The sequence below is a fragment of the Propithecus coquereli genome, unplaced genomic scaffold (assembly GCF_000956105.1).
Source record: "Propithecus coquereli isolate 6110/MARCELLA unplaced genomic scaffold, Pcoq_1.0 Scaffold214, whole genome shotgun sequence".
Lineage (NCBI taxonomy): Eukaryota > Metazoa > Chordata > Mammalia > Primates > Indriidae > Propithecus > Propithecus coquereli.
In genome coordinates this window covers 858,452-875,100 of record NW_012146523.1, presented here as the reverse complement: position 1 = coordinate 875,100, position 16,649 = coordinate 858,452, and the positions used below count along the sequence as shown (strand labels likewise).

General features: G+C 38.9%; 1 protein-coding gene across 1 annotated transcript in view; it reads right to left on the bottom strand.

Annotated features, from left to right (window-relative positions):
- UBE2E1 (ubiquitin-conjugating enzyme E2E 1) overlaps positions 1–16,649 on the bottom strand; it is a 66,674-nt gene that overhangs the window by 46,722 nt on the left and 3,303 nt on the right. The window contains exon 3 of the mRNA XM_012644557.1: positions 14,138–14,188. Coding sequence (XP_012500011.1) covers positions 14,138–14,188 — 51 coding nt within the window. The remainder of the gene's footprint in view (positions 1–14,137; positions 14,189–16,649) is intronic.

The following is a 16,649-nucleotide window of genomic DNA, read 5'->3' as shown; positions in this document are numbered from 1 at the left end:
TACTGGTCTACCCCACTCAGCGCTTTTCTATTTGCTGTCTTTAAGTCCAAAATGACCTTCTCATGATTGGGTCCTTGTTATCAATCAGAGTCATTTCTCCAAAGTGGCACCAACCAATGCCTCAACCTGCCCAGCCACTTGCTATGCCATTACCCTGTTTTATTTTCTTGGTACTGTTATCTGAAATTACTTTTGTACATTTGTTTCTTTTATTGTCCCTTCCTCAATATGAATAAAGCCTCCATGAGAGTAGAGACATTGTCTTTTTCACTGCTGTACCTGCAGTACCTGGCACAACAGTAAATGCCCAATAAATATTACACTGAGTTACTGAATATGGTGAGGAGCCGCTGTTTATAGCTATATCTTAAGTCAAAGGGCCACAAAATACCACAAAATGGAATAAGCCAGAGCAGGCACAGACCCAAGTATTGGCAGTGTTGTCAATGATTTGTATTAGTCAGCCTGGATCACAGTGAAACAGGCAAAGAAACACAGGCAGCGCAGGTAGCAGACTGCCCTGATCATCCCAGTGAGGCACTGACAGCCAAGCCAGGCCTCAATACACTTGCAAAACTAGTACTAAGACTTAACCAGAACAAACAAACGATCTGTTATTAGTTCAGATAATTCTCATGATGCAAATGATATGTGTTTAGTAGGTTATGTATTTTAAAAACTCATTCAAGGAATATAATTGCTAATTCTACTGAGCTTGGTAAATAACTGTTTGGGAATGAATCGGACTTTGAAAGTTTAAACCCATAATTCATATACACACAACCCAGATACACAAAATTTTATCTCCTTCTTGAAAAGTGAAGGGGTCACAAACTGTTTTCTGGCTGAAGTGAGCAAGCCCATAAGAAATTTCTGAGAAAATTCTACCCAACTGGCTTAACATTTTTTTCTTAAAGAAGCAAGAAGGGGAGGGAGCATATCAGGATGGAAGAAAGCCAGAAATGCAAGAGTGAACTGACAAGATTTCAACCAGAAAGGAAAATGCAAATTAAGCCTGAAGTCAAGTTATTAGATATACTGCAATTTGACACAGCATTTATTTCTATGCACCTTCAGGCCAAATAACAATGAGTAAATGTTATCATCCTCAAACCTAGCACTCCTTTAGGGGCCTGAAGAGTATCAGAAAAGCTTTAGAACTTCACACGGTAGTAATATTCTCCAGGGACTGGGGGGGGGGGGGAGAGTAAACTCACAACTAATGGATGTGGTGGGCATTGTAGAGGGGAAGGGCATGCCTCTAATCCTCGCTGTGGTCAGGCAAAGACATAAAATGTAACCAAAATGTTTGTACCCTCATAATATCCTGGAAAAAAAAAAGACCTGCGGGGACAAAAAGCTTGAGAACTAAAAGATTATTGCTTTTAAAGGGGAGGCTTACTATCAGATTGAGAAGTTCAAATCTTTGAAAAGCAATGAAAGTTGGACTGTAACTACCAACTGTAGGAAGGTCTTAAGAGTGGCTCTGGAAAATAAAAAGAAGAGAAGGTAGTCACCTAGAGACAGAATGGATAAAATTACTATTACTTTTTTCTCTGGCAAGTCACCACTTCAAAGAATGCCTTTCTTCACAAATTCATTATCAAAACACACATGACAATACATAAGACACAGAAACAGGGAAGGCAGCATCCAGTCCTTCCTAGCTACAGAATTTCTATAACCAATAAATTTGGGCTCCAAGATCTTAACAGCTTTTTCCTTTTTTCCACAATGATGTGTTTTAACTTAAAGGTACTACAATATAGAATTTCCTCCCAATATAGATAAATGTAAATAGTTACAATAAAATGTAGTAGAAATCCCTACACATCTACATAGACTCCAGTAGGATGGATGGACAACATGGAAACTAACTTCAAATTTCAGTTCTAACAAGAATTGTGTCCTCAACATGTGATTTCCTTTAGGACTGGTCCATATCACTTGAAAATGTTTACTTTGTATGTGAGAACATCTCAGGATATTAAGCTACAAAAAAGAAATACCTGTAGGGGGTTACCAGTCCTACCAGTCTCATTGAAGAATGAAGCTATGCCTCCTGCGGACTTCCATAGAGAGGGTTACTCAGAAAAAGGACCAAGGCCAAAGAAGTGTAATATACTAGTAAGCAGTAAATGATGTTGCTAACATTACTGCCAGTCCCTGCCCACACATTACTATAATATAATCACTTAACATAAAAATTTGTTATGAAATATTTACTTAGATTAGAGGGAAGACATCTTTCATATTTATAAAAAAATCCTCCTGGATGCTTACAATAAAACAAATATTTTCTTTTAGGGTCTTTTATGTATACCAGTTCAACAATCTCCTTTTATTTAGGATAAATGCGTTCTAGCAAAATCTGCTAAGAAATAAATGTTTACAATGCCAATTCCAATAAATTTCCTTTAAAAATTGAGATGTATTCCCATAGAGGAGGAAAGTTGGAAGTGGTGGTAGGAGTAATTTAAATTATTTGTGGAGCAAAATTCCTATGTAGCCAAAACACTTGTAACTCCACATGTTATCACTTGCTTTCCTCTGGCAGTATAGTACCCAACACTTTTATGATTCCAAGTAATTACTCCCTGAACTAGAAAAATGACCCCCAATCGTGAAAAATTCTTAATTCTACCCTCAATTATCAAGTTAAACAGGACCAAGAGTCCCTGGGATAATCTGAAACAAATTAATAAAACATGATCAGTAGATAATTAGAAAGATGATGCTTACATGATGCTTTAAGAGTTCTAGGTACATGTAAAGCATTAACAAAATAGCCAATTTTAAAAAGATGAAAGAAATTTAGTATGATGAATAATTTACGCTGTGTTAAAAGTAAGCATATGTACCCAACTCATTCTAGTGCGCTCTTGAGCTTGAACAGGATACAAAAGGTCAACGCAAATGAAAGCATGTAAAACACTGTTAAGGATGGCAGCAGCAATTTACTGATTTTCCAATTTATACACTGTCTGGTATTTCAAACTAAATCCTACAAAAGAGATTCATCAAAATGTAATGTATGGGCTGGGCATGGTGGCTCATGCCTGTAATCCCAGCACTTAGGGATGCCAAGGCAGGAGGACAGCTTGAGCCCAGGAGTTTGAGACCAGCCTGGGCAACACAGGTAGATCCCACCTCTACAAAAAATTTAAAAATTTAGCTGGGGATGGTGGTGCAAGCCTGTAGTACTAGCTATTTGGGAGGCTGAGGCAGGACAATCAGAATTGAATGAGCCCAGGTGTTCAAGGTTGCAGTGATCTATGACTGCAACACTGCACTCCAGCCGGGGCAACAGATCAAGACTCTGACTCTTTAAAAAAAAAATAAAAAAGTGTAATACATGAACCCAACAATATTTACTTATGATAGCCATACTACAATGTTATTCAAAGAGATCACATAGGACTTGAAACTCGTAAAGCAGAAGTTAAACTTTTTTTAGTGAGAACACAGGGGAGGAGACCAGAAAAAAGAATCCTTTGAGACTCCATTGAAAATGACAGCCCATCCCCCCCCCAGAAAAATAATACACACCATGTTAAGAAATTCTGCTCCAACATGTAAAAATGAAGTAAGACCCAATCACTTTTCTGGGCAAATAAAATGAAATCTTCTAACTGGGAAAAGTAACACAAACATCTTTTCCTTCTTTCCATCATCTCTCCTCTAAACTGCATCTGTCATGTGAAGGTCACCAACAAACTTGAAGTCGTAAAATCCGATGGTGGCTTGCTGATCATCTTTTTCCACCTCACAGCATCACTTCAGACTTGATGATTACTCTAGCTCGAACTTTCCACTCACTGCTTTCTAATAACACACTCTCTTCATTTTCTTTCTGTCTCCTTCGCTGGCTTCAAGTGTACACCTCTAAATGCTAGATTGCCCAAGTCTCCATCCTGAGTCCTCTTTTCGCCTTTCTTTTCTAGGTGAGATGGAGGCATTCCTGAGATATTCAAGAGCCTATACGATGAGGTCTCCAAATGTGTATGTACCTCAAGCTTAAAACAAACCTCTGAGCTCCAATTACCTATATCTAACTTCTTTTTAACACTTTCATTTGGATGCCTCATGGGAATCTATCTCAAACCTAGTGTCCAAAAAGGATTTACTTCCACCGTGCCCTCTTCCCAATACATACAATCACACACACACACACCCGGGGGTCCTACTGCAGGTCTCTCCCTATCAGTGAAACATCACCATCATCTAGCCAATTGCGAAGCAACAGAAACTTGGAGTGGTTCCTTTTCCTTTTCCTCATCTCCCGGTATGCAATCCATCAACAGGCCCAGGTGTTCTAACCCCATCTCCTTAATCTGCTACCTTAATCCCAGCCCCCAGCTAACAGGAAACAGAGCAATATCCTTTCTCCTCTCCCTTCTTCCACTAGTGCCTTCCTCCAAGCTATTCTCCATACAGCAAGGAGGGTAGGGGAAAGCCTTTTAAATCATCACTAAGCTAATGTCATTTCCTTGCTTCAAAACCTTGAATGGCTTCCTACTGTTCTCCAAACTATCTACCTACCATGGATTACATAATATGCATCACCTGGCTCCCCTCACCTCAGGGCCTCCTTGTTTATGTTTCCTTCTGTCTGAGATGTTCTTCTGGTACTTTTCACAAGGCTACTTCCTTTCTTCTCATCTTTTAGGTCTTTGGCTAAAGGTCTTTTTAAGCCTTCTTTAGGTAGCCCCCATTCCTCCCCAATTATTCTTCATCACAGCATTCTGTTGATTTCTTTCCTGCTAGTCATCATGACTTGTACCAATCCTTTTTGCTTGCTTGCTGTCTGTACTGCCTACTAAAATTCAAGTTTCACAAGCCAGAGACCAGACCTGTTTCAGTCACCTATAGAACAAAGCCTAGCACACAGCAGCCACTCAAATTTTAAATGATTATGATATGACTTACATTGCTGTCATTCTTGTGCAACGTTGCTTCATGATCATAATCCTGATTTTCTGAGCTGTATCACATCTAAAACTTTTCTGCAAGTAAGATCATCCCAAACTTCTTCACTGCTGTTTGAAAATACGCTTCAGTGTCTCTTTCTGGAGAATTTACTAGGGGTCCATCCCACATTGGTTTTCCAACTATCAATTTAAACAGATACAAATGCCCAATGTCCTGGTAATACATACAACAATCATCATTTCAATGCTAGTAGACCCTACCGAGCCCTCTCTGTTGATTATTACTATTTAAAATTTAGTGCTGACGTAGGTCACTACAGACAAGTCAGATGTGACACCTGTGGCAAATCTGCGTTTGAACACTATGTAAGAGCTGGATAATAACCGTTTCTTTACTTTGGCTTGGCATTCATGTTATCTATCACATTCAGGTCAGCATGTTCTTTGGAAAACAGACAGAATTCAGTTTTTAACTACTCTGTTAAAGTATTAGCGGACAGTATGTTGCCCCAACAATTTGAAGTCACTGCAGCAAAACCCAGTGACAACTTATGTTCTATGAATAAAAATCTATGGCTTTGCAGGATTTTCCTAAGAGGGGTGAGACACTGCTTTGGCCCTCCAAAGGTTTATCATCTATGTAATGTGGCATGGACTCTAGAAAGCAATCCCTAATCACTTGCATGCATGTTTCAAGAAAAGAGCTATTAGCATACAGTGGCTTCTGGATTACTGATCTCAAATAGGGACTTTGATGGGCTTTTAGCCTATAGAGTAGGAGGGTTCCCAGAGGATTAGAAGCATATTCTGACACCAGTTTACTAGGTCTTTTGTTTCACTTTAGAGCATGGCTGCGTAAGAGAGGCTAAATAAGAATGGGCTTATTATGAAATCCTGTTTCACTTCACTGGTGACAAGGAACGTGTCAGATGTCTCAAGGGAGTGCCAGCATAACCAAATCTCCGGAATAGCTTTAGGATTTGGGGGACCATCTCTACGAATTTCAACTTATTTAGTATCCCTGAACCCACGCTCACTTGTTGGCAAACAATAACCTTATAAAGCCAAAATATGTGAATCAGAGGTATTATATTTTCTCTAACACGTTTTCTCAATCTAGCCTGCAGCACAGATCACATCTTTTTTTATCACGTTGACTCCAGAGCTCCCCTGAGGTTTTAGGAAGGTCAAAATTGTCAAAACTGCTTGGGTGCCAACTCAGAATGACTGCCAGCAATGAACAGCTGTAAAATGTGACATCAATTTCCCCAGCTCTTTCCATTATTTTCTGAAGAGGGTAATGAAGATGTTCTATTCAACCATTAGACCCAAATTAGGTTTTTGTGTTTTAATTTAATAAATATGTATTGTTTATGTACTTTTTTTGGACACTATAGGGATACAAAGACATAATAATCCCTGCACTCACGGAACTTAAAGTCTACTGGGAAAGGACAAACCAAGTAACACTAGAGACAGATGCTGCTTCTTTTCAGTTCTATACAAGTAGCTGGAGTGCTGCTCAAGTACCAAAAATGCTTCTAATCCTCTAGAAAATGGTCACTATCCAAATTCCAGGCTACTGGCCTTTCTAAACGTACATTCTCCGTTTATGGCCTCAGTTCTATATTTTATCATCTTCTTTACAATTTAAAAAAAAAAAATAACATCTCCTTCTCTTGCATTTTTACTCTTTTCCTCTCAGCCTACAAAGCATACTCATAAATTAAGAGAAAACTCCCTTGACTTTCCCTAGGGCTTTAGCAACCTTGGAGTTCTCCTTCTACTTCTTTGCTGCTTCTTTCTTCAGGTCCTCTTCATTTTCCAATCCTTCATTTGTAGACCATACCTCAGAGCACAATTTTCAATCCTCCTCTTCCAATCATGGCAATCTCATGCGCTTTACCACTACCCAAACTTTCTTTTCTTTCCCTTTTCAGAGCTGCTTAGATCTGAGTAACTTTCAATTTTTTTTTTTGAAACAGGGTCTTGCCCTGTCACCCAGGCTGGAGTGCAGTGGCATCATCCTAGCTCACTGCAACCTCAAACTCCTGGGCTCAAGCAGTCCTCCTGCCTCAGCCTCCCGAGTAGCTAGGACTACAGGCACATGCCACCATGCCAGGCTAATTGTTTTATTTTTTGTATAGACAGGGTCTCACTATGTTGTCCAGGATGGTCTCAAACTCCCCCAGCTTCAAGCAATCCTCCCACCTCAGCCTCCCAAAGTGCCAGGATTGTTGGCGTGAGCCACTGTGCCCAGCCACAAACTTCCAAATCTAATGTGGATTCCAAAGCCAGTTCCAACCTCAGCACCACCGCCAGCCCACCTCAGATTCAACGCGTGCAAACCTAAACACACGGAAGCATTATGATACCTGTAGTTTGCTCTCAAATGGTTCCACAAAATATATAGAGATAAGAGAGCGACAAAGCAAACACAGTGAAATTTTGTTGATGAATTAGAGTGAAGGGTGGATGCTTGCTGTATTATTCCTTCAAACTCTTCTGTAGCTTTGAAATTTCAAACTTTTTTTAGTTGGGAAAAACATGTAGAGTCAGAGTCAAAGACAGAAATCATTGTCCTTACCTTTTAGGGAGTTTACAATCTATTTAATTTGTCTAATCTAAAAGTAGGCCACATAGATCTGAGAGTTCAATGACTAATAATAAACTCAAATATATAATCAAATTGCAAATATTTACTGAAGACCTACTAAGTGGCAGCAACATGCTAAGCATTGTATATAATCAACAAAGCAAATAATTAAAGCTTTTTAACCTCAGTGAGAAGATATACACCTCTCTGCCTCCTTTAAGCCAGTTCATCTTCCTACCCAATTTACTTCTGTTAATGGCACTACCAACTTCCCAAACACCCCAAAGAACTGATTCCTTTTTAAGTCTTCCATATCTAAATCAGTGGTCAAGCCTGGGTGCAATGGCTCATTCCTATAATCCCAGCACTTTGGGTGAGCAAGGCATGGGGATCACTGAGGCCAGGAGTTCCAGACCGGCCTGGGTAACGTAGCCAAGACCTCATTTCTACAAAAAATTAAAAACTTAGCCAGGCATGGTGATATGTGCCTGTAGTCCCAGCCATTTGGGAGGCTAAGGCAGGAGGATCACTTGAGCTCACAACTTCAAGGTTGCAGTGAGCTATGATCATGCCACTGTACTCCAGTCAGGGCAATAGAGTGAGACCCTGTCTCAAAAAATTAAATAAATAAATAAATCAGTGGCCAAGTTCTCTGGATTCTACTGCTTTCTCTCTCTCTCTCTCTCTCCTCTCCACTTTGATGGCCACCACCTGTACTCAAAGCCCTTTTTTTAGCCTCCCACCTGGACTACTGCAGCAATCTCCAAGTCTCCTGGTTCCTACTGAGCTCTACTCAATCCTTGCTTTGTCTCTATTGAGATATTCAGCTCTATTTGACTTATATCCCCACTCAAAAGGGTTTCAGCGATTCTCAACACCTATAAAATGAAATTCAAAGCCTTAGCCTGATGCTGAGGAACACCACAAGTTTTATCTCCTACTCTTTAATCTCCCACTTATTTTTTACTGTTCAGCCACAAGTTTACACTACTGCCGAACAGTGCCCTCTGTCTTCCCTCTGCCGTCTTTGCTTACACTGTTTCCTCCATTGGGGATATCCCCTACTCTTCCCCACCCCACTTCTCACCTCCTCCATGAAGCCTTCCCAGATCACTAAGTGCTCCAGCAACAACCACTCACACCTAGGTCAAAGTAATCTCTCATTCTTCTGAACCTTTATAACATATTATTTGCATTTATTGTATTTTCCAAATAATATTCATATTTAAATTCATTCATTTATTTATTTTTGAGACAAGGTCCTGCTATGTTGCCCAAGCTGACCTCAAACTCCTGACCTCAAGTGATCCTTCTGCCTTGGTCTCCCAAAGTGCTGGGATTACAGGGACAAACCACCATGCCTGGCACAACATTCATATTTACAAGTACTATTCAAAATCTGTGTGTATATTTCTTACGATTGAACTCCTTGAAGGTAGTGTCTTTTCATTTGTAATAGGCACCCAGGGTTTGTAACAGGAATTTAATATCAGCACTCTTAACAAGAATCCCTAAAAACTGTTGAGTGTTGCCTTCTAAGCTATAAGCATTTTTCTCAACATACTGATAATAATGTTTTAATAGAGGTATAGTCTTTTAAATTCTGTTAAAATATATATAACATAAAATTTGCCATTTTAGCCATTTTTAAGTGTACAATTCAGTGGCATTAATCACATTCACGTTATGAAACAATTACCCCACTATTTCCAAAATTTTCACCACCCCAAACAGAAACTATGTACTTATTAAGAAATAACTCCCCATTCTCCCCTCCCATGAGTACCCAGAAACCTCGAATTTATTAATACTTTCTGTCCTTACAAGTTTGCCTATTCTAGGCATTTTATGTAAGTGGAATTATATAATATTTGTCATTTTGCATCTAGCTTATTTCACTTAGTATAACATTTTTAAGGTTCATCCATGTTGTAGCCATGCATCGGAACTTCATTCCTTTTTATGGCTGGATATTCCATTGTATGTATATACATTTTGTTTATCCACTCATCTGTTGATGGACACTTGGGGGGTTTCCAATTTTTTGGCTATTTATTATGAATGCTGCTGCTATGAACATTGACATACAAGTATCTAAGTCTGTTTTCAATATCCTGGGTATGTACGTAGCAGGAGAACTGCTGGGTCATATGGTAATTCTGTTTAGCTTTTTGAGGAACAACAGTAGTATAGTTTTACAATCCAGATACTGTCTTTTAGTAAACACAATAGCCACAGGAGTTCCTACTCATTTGGAAAGCAATTCACTTCTGGACAGGTTTCCTTCCTTCTAACCCACTCGGGTCCCAAGTGATGATCTAATTTCTAGGAGCCTGACCCTAGTTTGGGTGCTATTTTCATTGTGTTGACACTCCAGTCTCCTTGTTCTATTTTTCAACATTTCCTTTATACACGTAAAGGTACACACACTGCAATGGTGATTAAACATGATTCTTATGTTTAAGTTACATTTCTATCCTCAATGCCATTTAGTAACATCAAATGAATGGAAGACATTAAAAGGAAGGATATTTTTCAGCACATAAGATAATACGGGCTTTTGTAAAGAATGACTTCTGTTGAATCCATTTCTTATACCCAAACAACCATTTAAAACATGCTGAACTTGGATGAGGTATATAAGACTCTATTGTTAAAAGAAAAGGCTCTTTTTGTTCTAACACCAAGGTTAGCACCTGGGACTTCTAAACTGACATCTCACTATCATTACCACCAATTCTAGAAGATACTGCAAAACCAGAAAAATACAACAATGTAAATTCACATAAACTATCTGGAAGTATACACACAAAGTGCTAACTTGGAGCATCTCTGTGCAAAAGAGCAGGATCAGAAGAGATCACGACAAAGATCTTTTTTGCTTTTTACTCCATAAACCTCCCCATTCTCATTTTTCAGAAGCATGCATTTTTATTATTGTCTAATGGCTTAAAACTATATTTAAAATACAGGCAATGTTAGTAAAAAAAAAAAACAAAAAAGGTGAGCTATCAAAAAAGACTAAATGGGCAATTCTAATAATATCATTATATATCACATGCAGAAAACTCTCATCTCAATTAAACTTTAGAACACTATGAGGCAGGCAAGCCACGTATTAGTTCCCTTTAATAAATGAGGAAAAGAAGGCTGAGAAAATTTAACTTCTTAGACAAACGCACTAAATTTTTTTTAAATCACCTTCAAAAAAGCACAATTCAGCTGTAAAACTTTAAAACCAACTATACCTGATTACGGAATACAATTTTCCCAGAAAAATAAAAAGCACTGACTTAATTAGGTTTACATCTTCGGGTAATAGAAAAATAACAGTCAAAATGTAATAAAGTAACATAAAAGAGAATTTTTATTATTCTCCCTCATGCTTGAAATGTTTAAGGACTTCTCAGACATTTTATACTAAAATAGCACACCTCTCCAACTGAATTTTTAGGTTTCAAGTCTCTATGTGAGATGTTTACTCATAATACAAATGTATCCATTAAATAAAATCCGAACTTTAAAGGACTTGGGCAAATACACCATTTAGTATGTACCGACATACTGTCTACAGATATTTATGTCTACAGGTTAGTTATACAGTCATAACTAGTCAATTTAGCAAAGCCTGAGCCCTGGGCTATAAATTACAGCTGCAAAACTGACTCTAGTGGCCCAGAGTTCACCAGCTATCTAAAAGGCATAATCTTACAATCCAAGATAGGGCATACTTTAGGGAATCATTATAGTAGTTAAGAGGATTGTTTTTTCCCCTAAAAGAATAAAACCAAATGGTAGGGGAGAAAAAGCCTCACCGAAGGCATAGTGAATGGAGAGACTATTTCATATGTGTGTGTGTGTGTGTGTGTATATACATAACACAATAGTTCAAATACTAAAAGTAAAAATTTGATTTATGTGGCAATATAAAGCAATTTGAAAATATTTACTTAAAATACTTTTGACCTGGTCATTGAATATAATCTGTATTTCGTTCTTAAAAAAATCTACTCAACATAACACACAACATTAAGGATTTAAATTTATGTTTTCATACAACGTATTTAGCAACTGCATTTCATGTAAGTTTTAAAATTCAGTAACTTCAAATCCAAATATTTTTGTCAAGTGAAATGCTAAAATTAGTGAACACAAGTAGTGCACCTTCCTTCAAGAGGAGCAATTTCTACTTACTTGCAATAATCAACTGTTTATTGAGGTTACTATGTGCCAAGTACTATATTTTAATAAGTAGTATGTTTAATTAAATTTTAAACTACATATTCAATACTGATTGAAGAAAGTCCTACAAAAGGTAAAAACATAAGATACATTAATTGATAACCAATTATTTAACCCATTCAAAATATAATTTATAGTTGATTAAATTATGATTCCAATAGGAACCAAGCTATTGAAAGCTCTGACGCTGAGGGTAACTGTAAACATGTATACATTTAATAAATCATCTTATTTTCATTGGAAGCTAACTTCAAAAAGTATCCCCAAACAATTCATCTCCAACAGTAAAGTATATCAACTATTAAATAATTAAATCCCATAAGGTACCAGCACAAAATATAAAACCAAACTCATTTAAGCGCACTGAATATTGGTACTATATAACATTAAGACAACACCACAATAAGCCAACCAAAAGTAAAAATTTTAATCCACATTAAACAACCCCACTGGAAGATGTCTTCAAAAAATAAAACCATCTTCATTTTTTAAAGACAACACAATATACATTCTCTTGCAAAATAAAGATGCCTGAAATCAGGTATTTTGCTCAAAATGTTCACATACATTAAGCTTTGTCTCCCCACCACCAACCATCCAACAGCAATCCAGTTTGGACCTTCCCCTGACCACAGGTAATGTTTGAAGATTTGGCCTTGAAGGGTTAATAAGGGTTTTCCAAAGATGAAAAGTTCCACATACCTCAGCAGCACAAATCTCTCACACACGAACTAAATTTACTTTACAATTTTGTTTCATATATTCAAACTAAAATGGTTTGAACTGAAGTGTACTTATTCTATATTTTTAAATGATTAATCCCATGAAAACTGTTTACAATTTTAAATTTGATTGCACTTATTCACAAGAAAGCCATTATATGTAGTAATAAATGTTACTAGTTTTTAAACTATGCCTTGAAAGCTTTACACAATTTAATAAGCTAGAGCTGTCTGAATTCACAAGATACACACATAGGAGAGACACAATACCAAACAGAAGCAATAACTACACAGCACAAATCTACTTTGGGGAACCATCCACGGATTCCACACAAAACAACAGAGGAAATCTACAGGCTTCCATTTGAACAATTGTTCCACTAAAATAAGACAGCTAAATATCATAGGCCTAAACCTTATCATCTCTTCACTTTCTCAACCATATGAAAAGATTCTTACAGTCAGGAAGGAAATCCTCAAGAATGATTAAGTAGTTCAGTTATAAATTACAGTTTAAGAACATTACAAATGCCAAAAGACTTTCCTTACAAAACAGCACAAAATTTCAACAAAGTCCATCACACACCTGATCAACATTAAGAACAAATGTAACAAAAATGGCAACACCGAAGTTTGCATTTAATCCACTAATCGCAGTTTAGAAAGTTCGGTGTTCATATGAAAAATATTTCACTTAGCTTTTCAACCTAAATATTTCCACACACTCATCTGAAGTTCTGTGTATGGCCACCAAAAGTCTTCTTGTCATTAACTTCTACTTCTACCAATAATTTTAGAACACTTCTGAAATCTTACATCCCATTCCAATGCCAATCTTGAGAATTAGGATTAACGTTATACTTAATTTTTAAACTATGGGAGTTATAGAACTGAACAATAAACCTCCCTTAAATAACGGCTCTACTATAACTCCTCACCTCACTATTGATTTAGTAAAGTCATCACATCTTCCACTTTGACCCAACAGTAGCAAAATGGCTATTCTAAATAAAATTGTGATCAACAAACCCCAGAAAGTTGGTTTCAAATTGTTCTGAAACTGAAACAGTTATGTATATAGTCTGAATAAAGCAATGCTAAGGATAAACACCCTTATGGAAGAGCTTAAATCTGTAATTTAAAACGAAACTTTATCAAAGCCAAATGGTTTCCTGAATTGTTCTGCCAAAAGTCCAATACGAAATTTATATACTACAGAATAAGCCTGAAGATCCAGTATTTGATTTAATTCTGTGCTTTATTAGCTTAGCAGAGCTTGAATAAAAGATTATAGCAAAGCAGTTTTCTACACCAAAATGCACATAGCATCTAAAAAGTTTTACATCATCCTTAATGCCGTATCAAAGATCCATGATTATGCAAGGATACACCTTTAAATTTACTTTACAATTTTGTTTCATATATGCAAAAGTCCACTCCAAATTTATTACTTCTCAACACAGTACTGAGCTTGTCAGAGGCTCATCAAAGTATTACACTCAGGTTAATATATTTCAGCTGTTACTTATGTTAGCACTGTAATGAGCATTAACTAAAGAATAAAGGCAAAAGTATAAGATAATAAAAAGAAAACTCCAAAATAAAGGTTAGAATTTTAAAAAGAAAAAAATTTGAAAGCATCTCACCTGCAATTAGGTGGAGGGTCTAAAGTGATGTCTGCCAGTTCCTTCTGAATCCTGGAGTCAGGGAAATAGGGGAGAGAGACAAACACAAGAAATATTAAGGTGTTGGAAGCTCCCACCAGTAACATTTTCGTCTGGCATATAAACCTTACAGTGATAACCGGATTCTACTGAGGAAAGAGGAAACGACACATCAAAAGCTTCAGGTCCCTAGTTTAGGAAAAAACTTTTTTCAGAGGCAGTGTGGCAGTGGTCCAGAACCTCATGTTATCATCTACAACATTTGGGCTCCAATCTTGCCTGGCACACGAAGGCAGTTCTATTTCTCGGTGTTTTCCACTTGGGAAATGAGTTTAAAGTTTCTCACTTGCGGACTAGTTCCCTGAATCTTTCCCCTGCACCTCCTCTCCGCAGGACGGAGATCATAGCCATCGGTAGGTGAGAAGGACGCGAGTCTCCAGCCTCCTCCTGCCCCTCGAGGCCCGCCAAGCCGTGCCCCTTGCACCCTCAGATGCCCTCACGCCCACGCCCGGTAGGGCGCCCCCGCAGGCCGGGGGTCCCTGGAGCCGCCCAACACCTGTCCCCCACGGCCGCCCCAGTCCTCGGAGAGGAAGCCAACATGGCCGCTCCCCACGAGGCCCCCTCGGGCCCGACTGACCTGCCGGCCGTCGCGGGGCGCCCGCGTCTCCCGGCCCCCTCCCGCGCGCGCCCGACGGCTCGTGCAGCGCGGGTGAAGTGGCGGGGGAGGGGAATGGGGTGACAGCACCGGGGCTCGCCAGCTCGCCTCCCCCGGCGCCCGGGAACCTAGGCCCCGAGGCCGCCCGGGCGCTAACTCCCCCGCCCGCCTGCCCTCCCTCTCTCTAGTGCGCCGGGCCCGGCGGCCCGCACAGGTGCACTAACCCCTGCCTTCGCCCGCCCCGCACGCTCGCTGGCTCGGACTCTCGGCCCACCTTTCGGACCTGCTTTAACCCGGGCGTCCTCTAACTTCCCGCGGGCCTGCCCCCTTCCTTCTCCATGGTCCGCTCTCTGCTGCTCTGGACACAGACGCTGCCCGCAGTTTACTCCCTCCGCACCGACCCTCGACTTCACAAAGAGCCCCATCCCCCACTCCTAGGCCGAAGCCACCAGGCAGTTCACACCAAGCCCTGGCCTTTGTCTTTTGCTTACCTAAGCGCTTACAGCATCAATTAATACGACAAAGTTTGGGGCCTTTAAGCTTCTTCCACCTTCTAAACGGTGCCTATTTTTATAACTTTCCCTCTTTCTATCATATAAAGCCCAACGGGGCTATGTTACAACTTGAAAATCTCACTGAAGCAGCACAGTAGTAAAAACAAAAACCAAACACACGGCAATTGGATTCACAACCGATGTCTTTCCTTTTCCAAAGGTTTTCTGAGGGTAGGAAAAGAGGCTAGCTATATGCGAAGACGAATAGGTTTTAGAGAGTGTTGTATTTTCCATGTTGCAAGTAAAAAGAAATTAAAGGTGACGATTGGGGGTGGGGGAAGTTCCTCCCATTGGAGGACATTTCCTGTCTCCTACAAATCTGGTCAACTTTAGAAACGGATTTGTTCACAATCTCTATCAACATCTATTTATCAGTGTTCTGCTACCAATGAGCATTTCAGTTCTGAGACATTCGCATCTCTGCTGTTTGACTCATTATTGTATGTTAGACTGAAAGTTTGGAACCCTGGTTTACTGATTCTTTACCTGCATCTTTTTGAATGACTGTATTTTAAGAGCTAGGTACACAGGCAAAAATTTCCTCCCTCTGAGCACAACGAATAGAAAGATACATATTGACTTCACTTACCCTTGCCAACTCAACTTCTATTACAAAATATTCACTGAAAAAGTAGTTGCTTTTTTAATACCTAAAAAGTGTAATACCAGACAGCTTTATCCACTTCATCTCAACAGCCAGCATGTGCACCATTTCTAGAGAACTGGCAAAAGATCTGCAAGAATAACTCATACATACGTCCATAGAGTAATTCTTGTTCGGACCACTGTCGATGAGGGCTTTCCTCTACCGGTGGTTTACAAACCACTTTACAATATGCAGTTAGTAATCTGTTAATCTGCCAATTCAGGCTTCTTTTTCACTCCATCTCCTGGTAAATGTGCCCCTTCCAATTCTATGGGCAACATCTACATTCCAAATCAATATATTCCACAGAAGAGCTTCTACAGGGCCTCACTAACATCAATTTTTCTCCCTTACTCTTTCCTGGATACACTGTCCATCTCCATTTTTTACCTTGTGCTATTAACCTTGGTTCTGCTTTTACACTAACAGGCACTCTTTCAGCAAGATATCCAGGAACATAAATTCATACAAACAAAACACCCTGATGTAAACAAAAACAAATAAAACACCCTGACGTTAACTTACAGGTAAAATTACTATTTGTAGCTTCCCACTTTTCATTTTCTATACCTATCATCTCTCCCAGCCATCTCCAAATAAGTTTTTTTTTTTTTTTTTTTTTTTTTGAGACACAGTCTC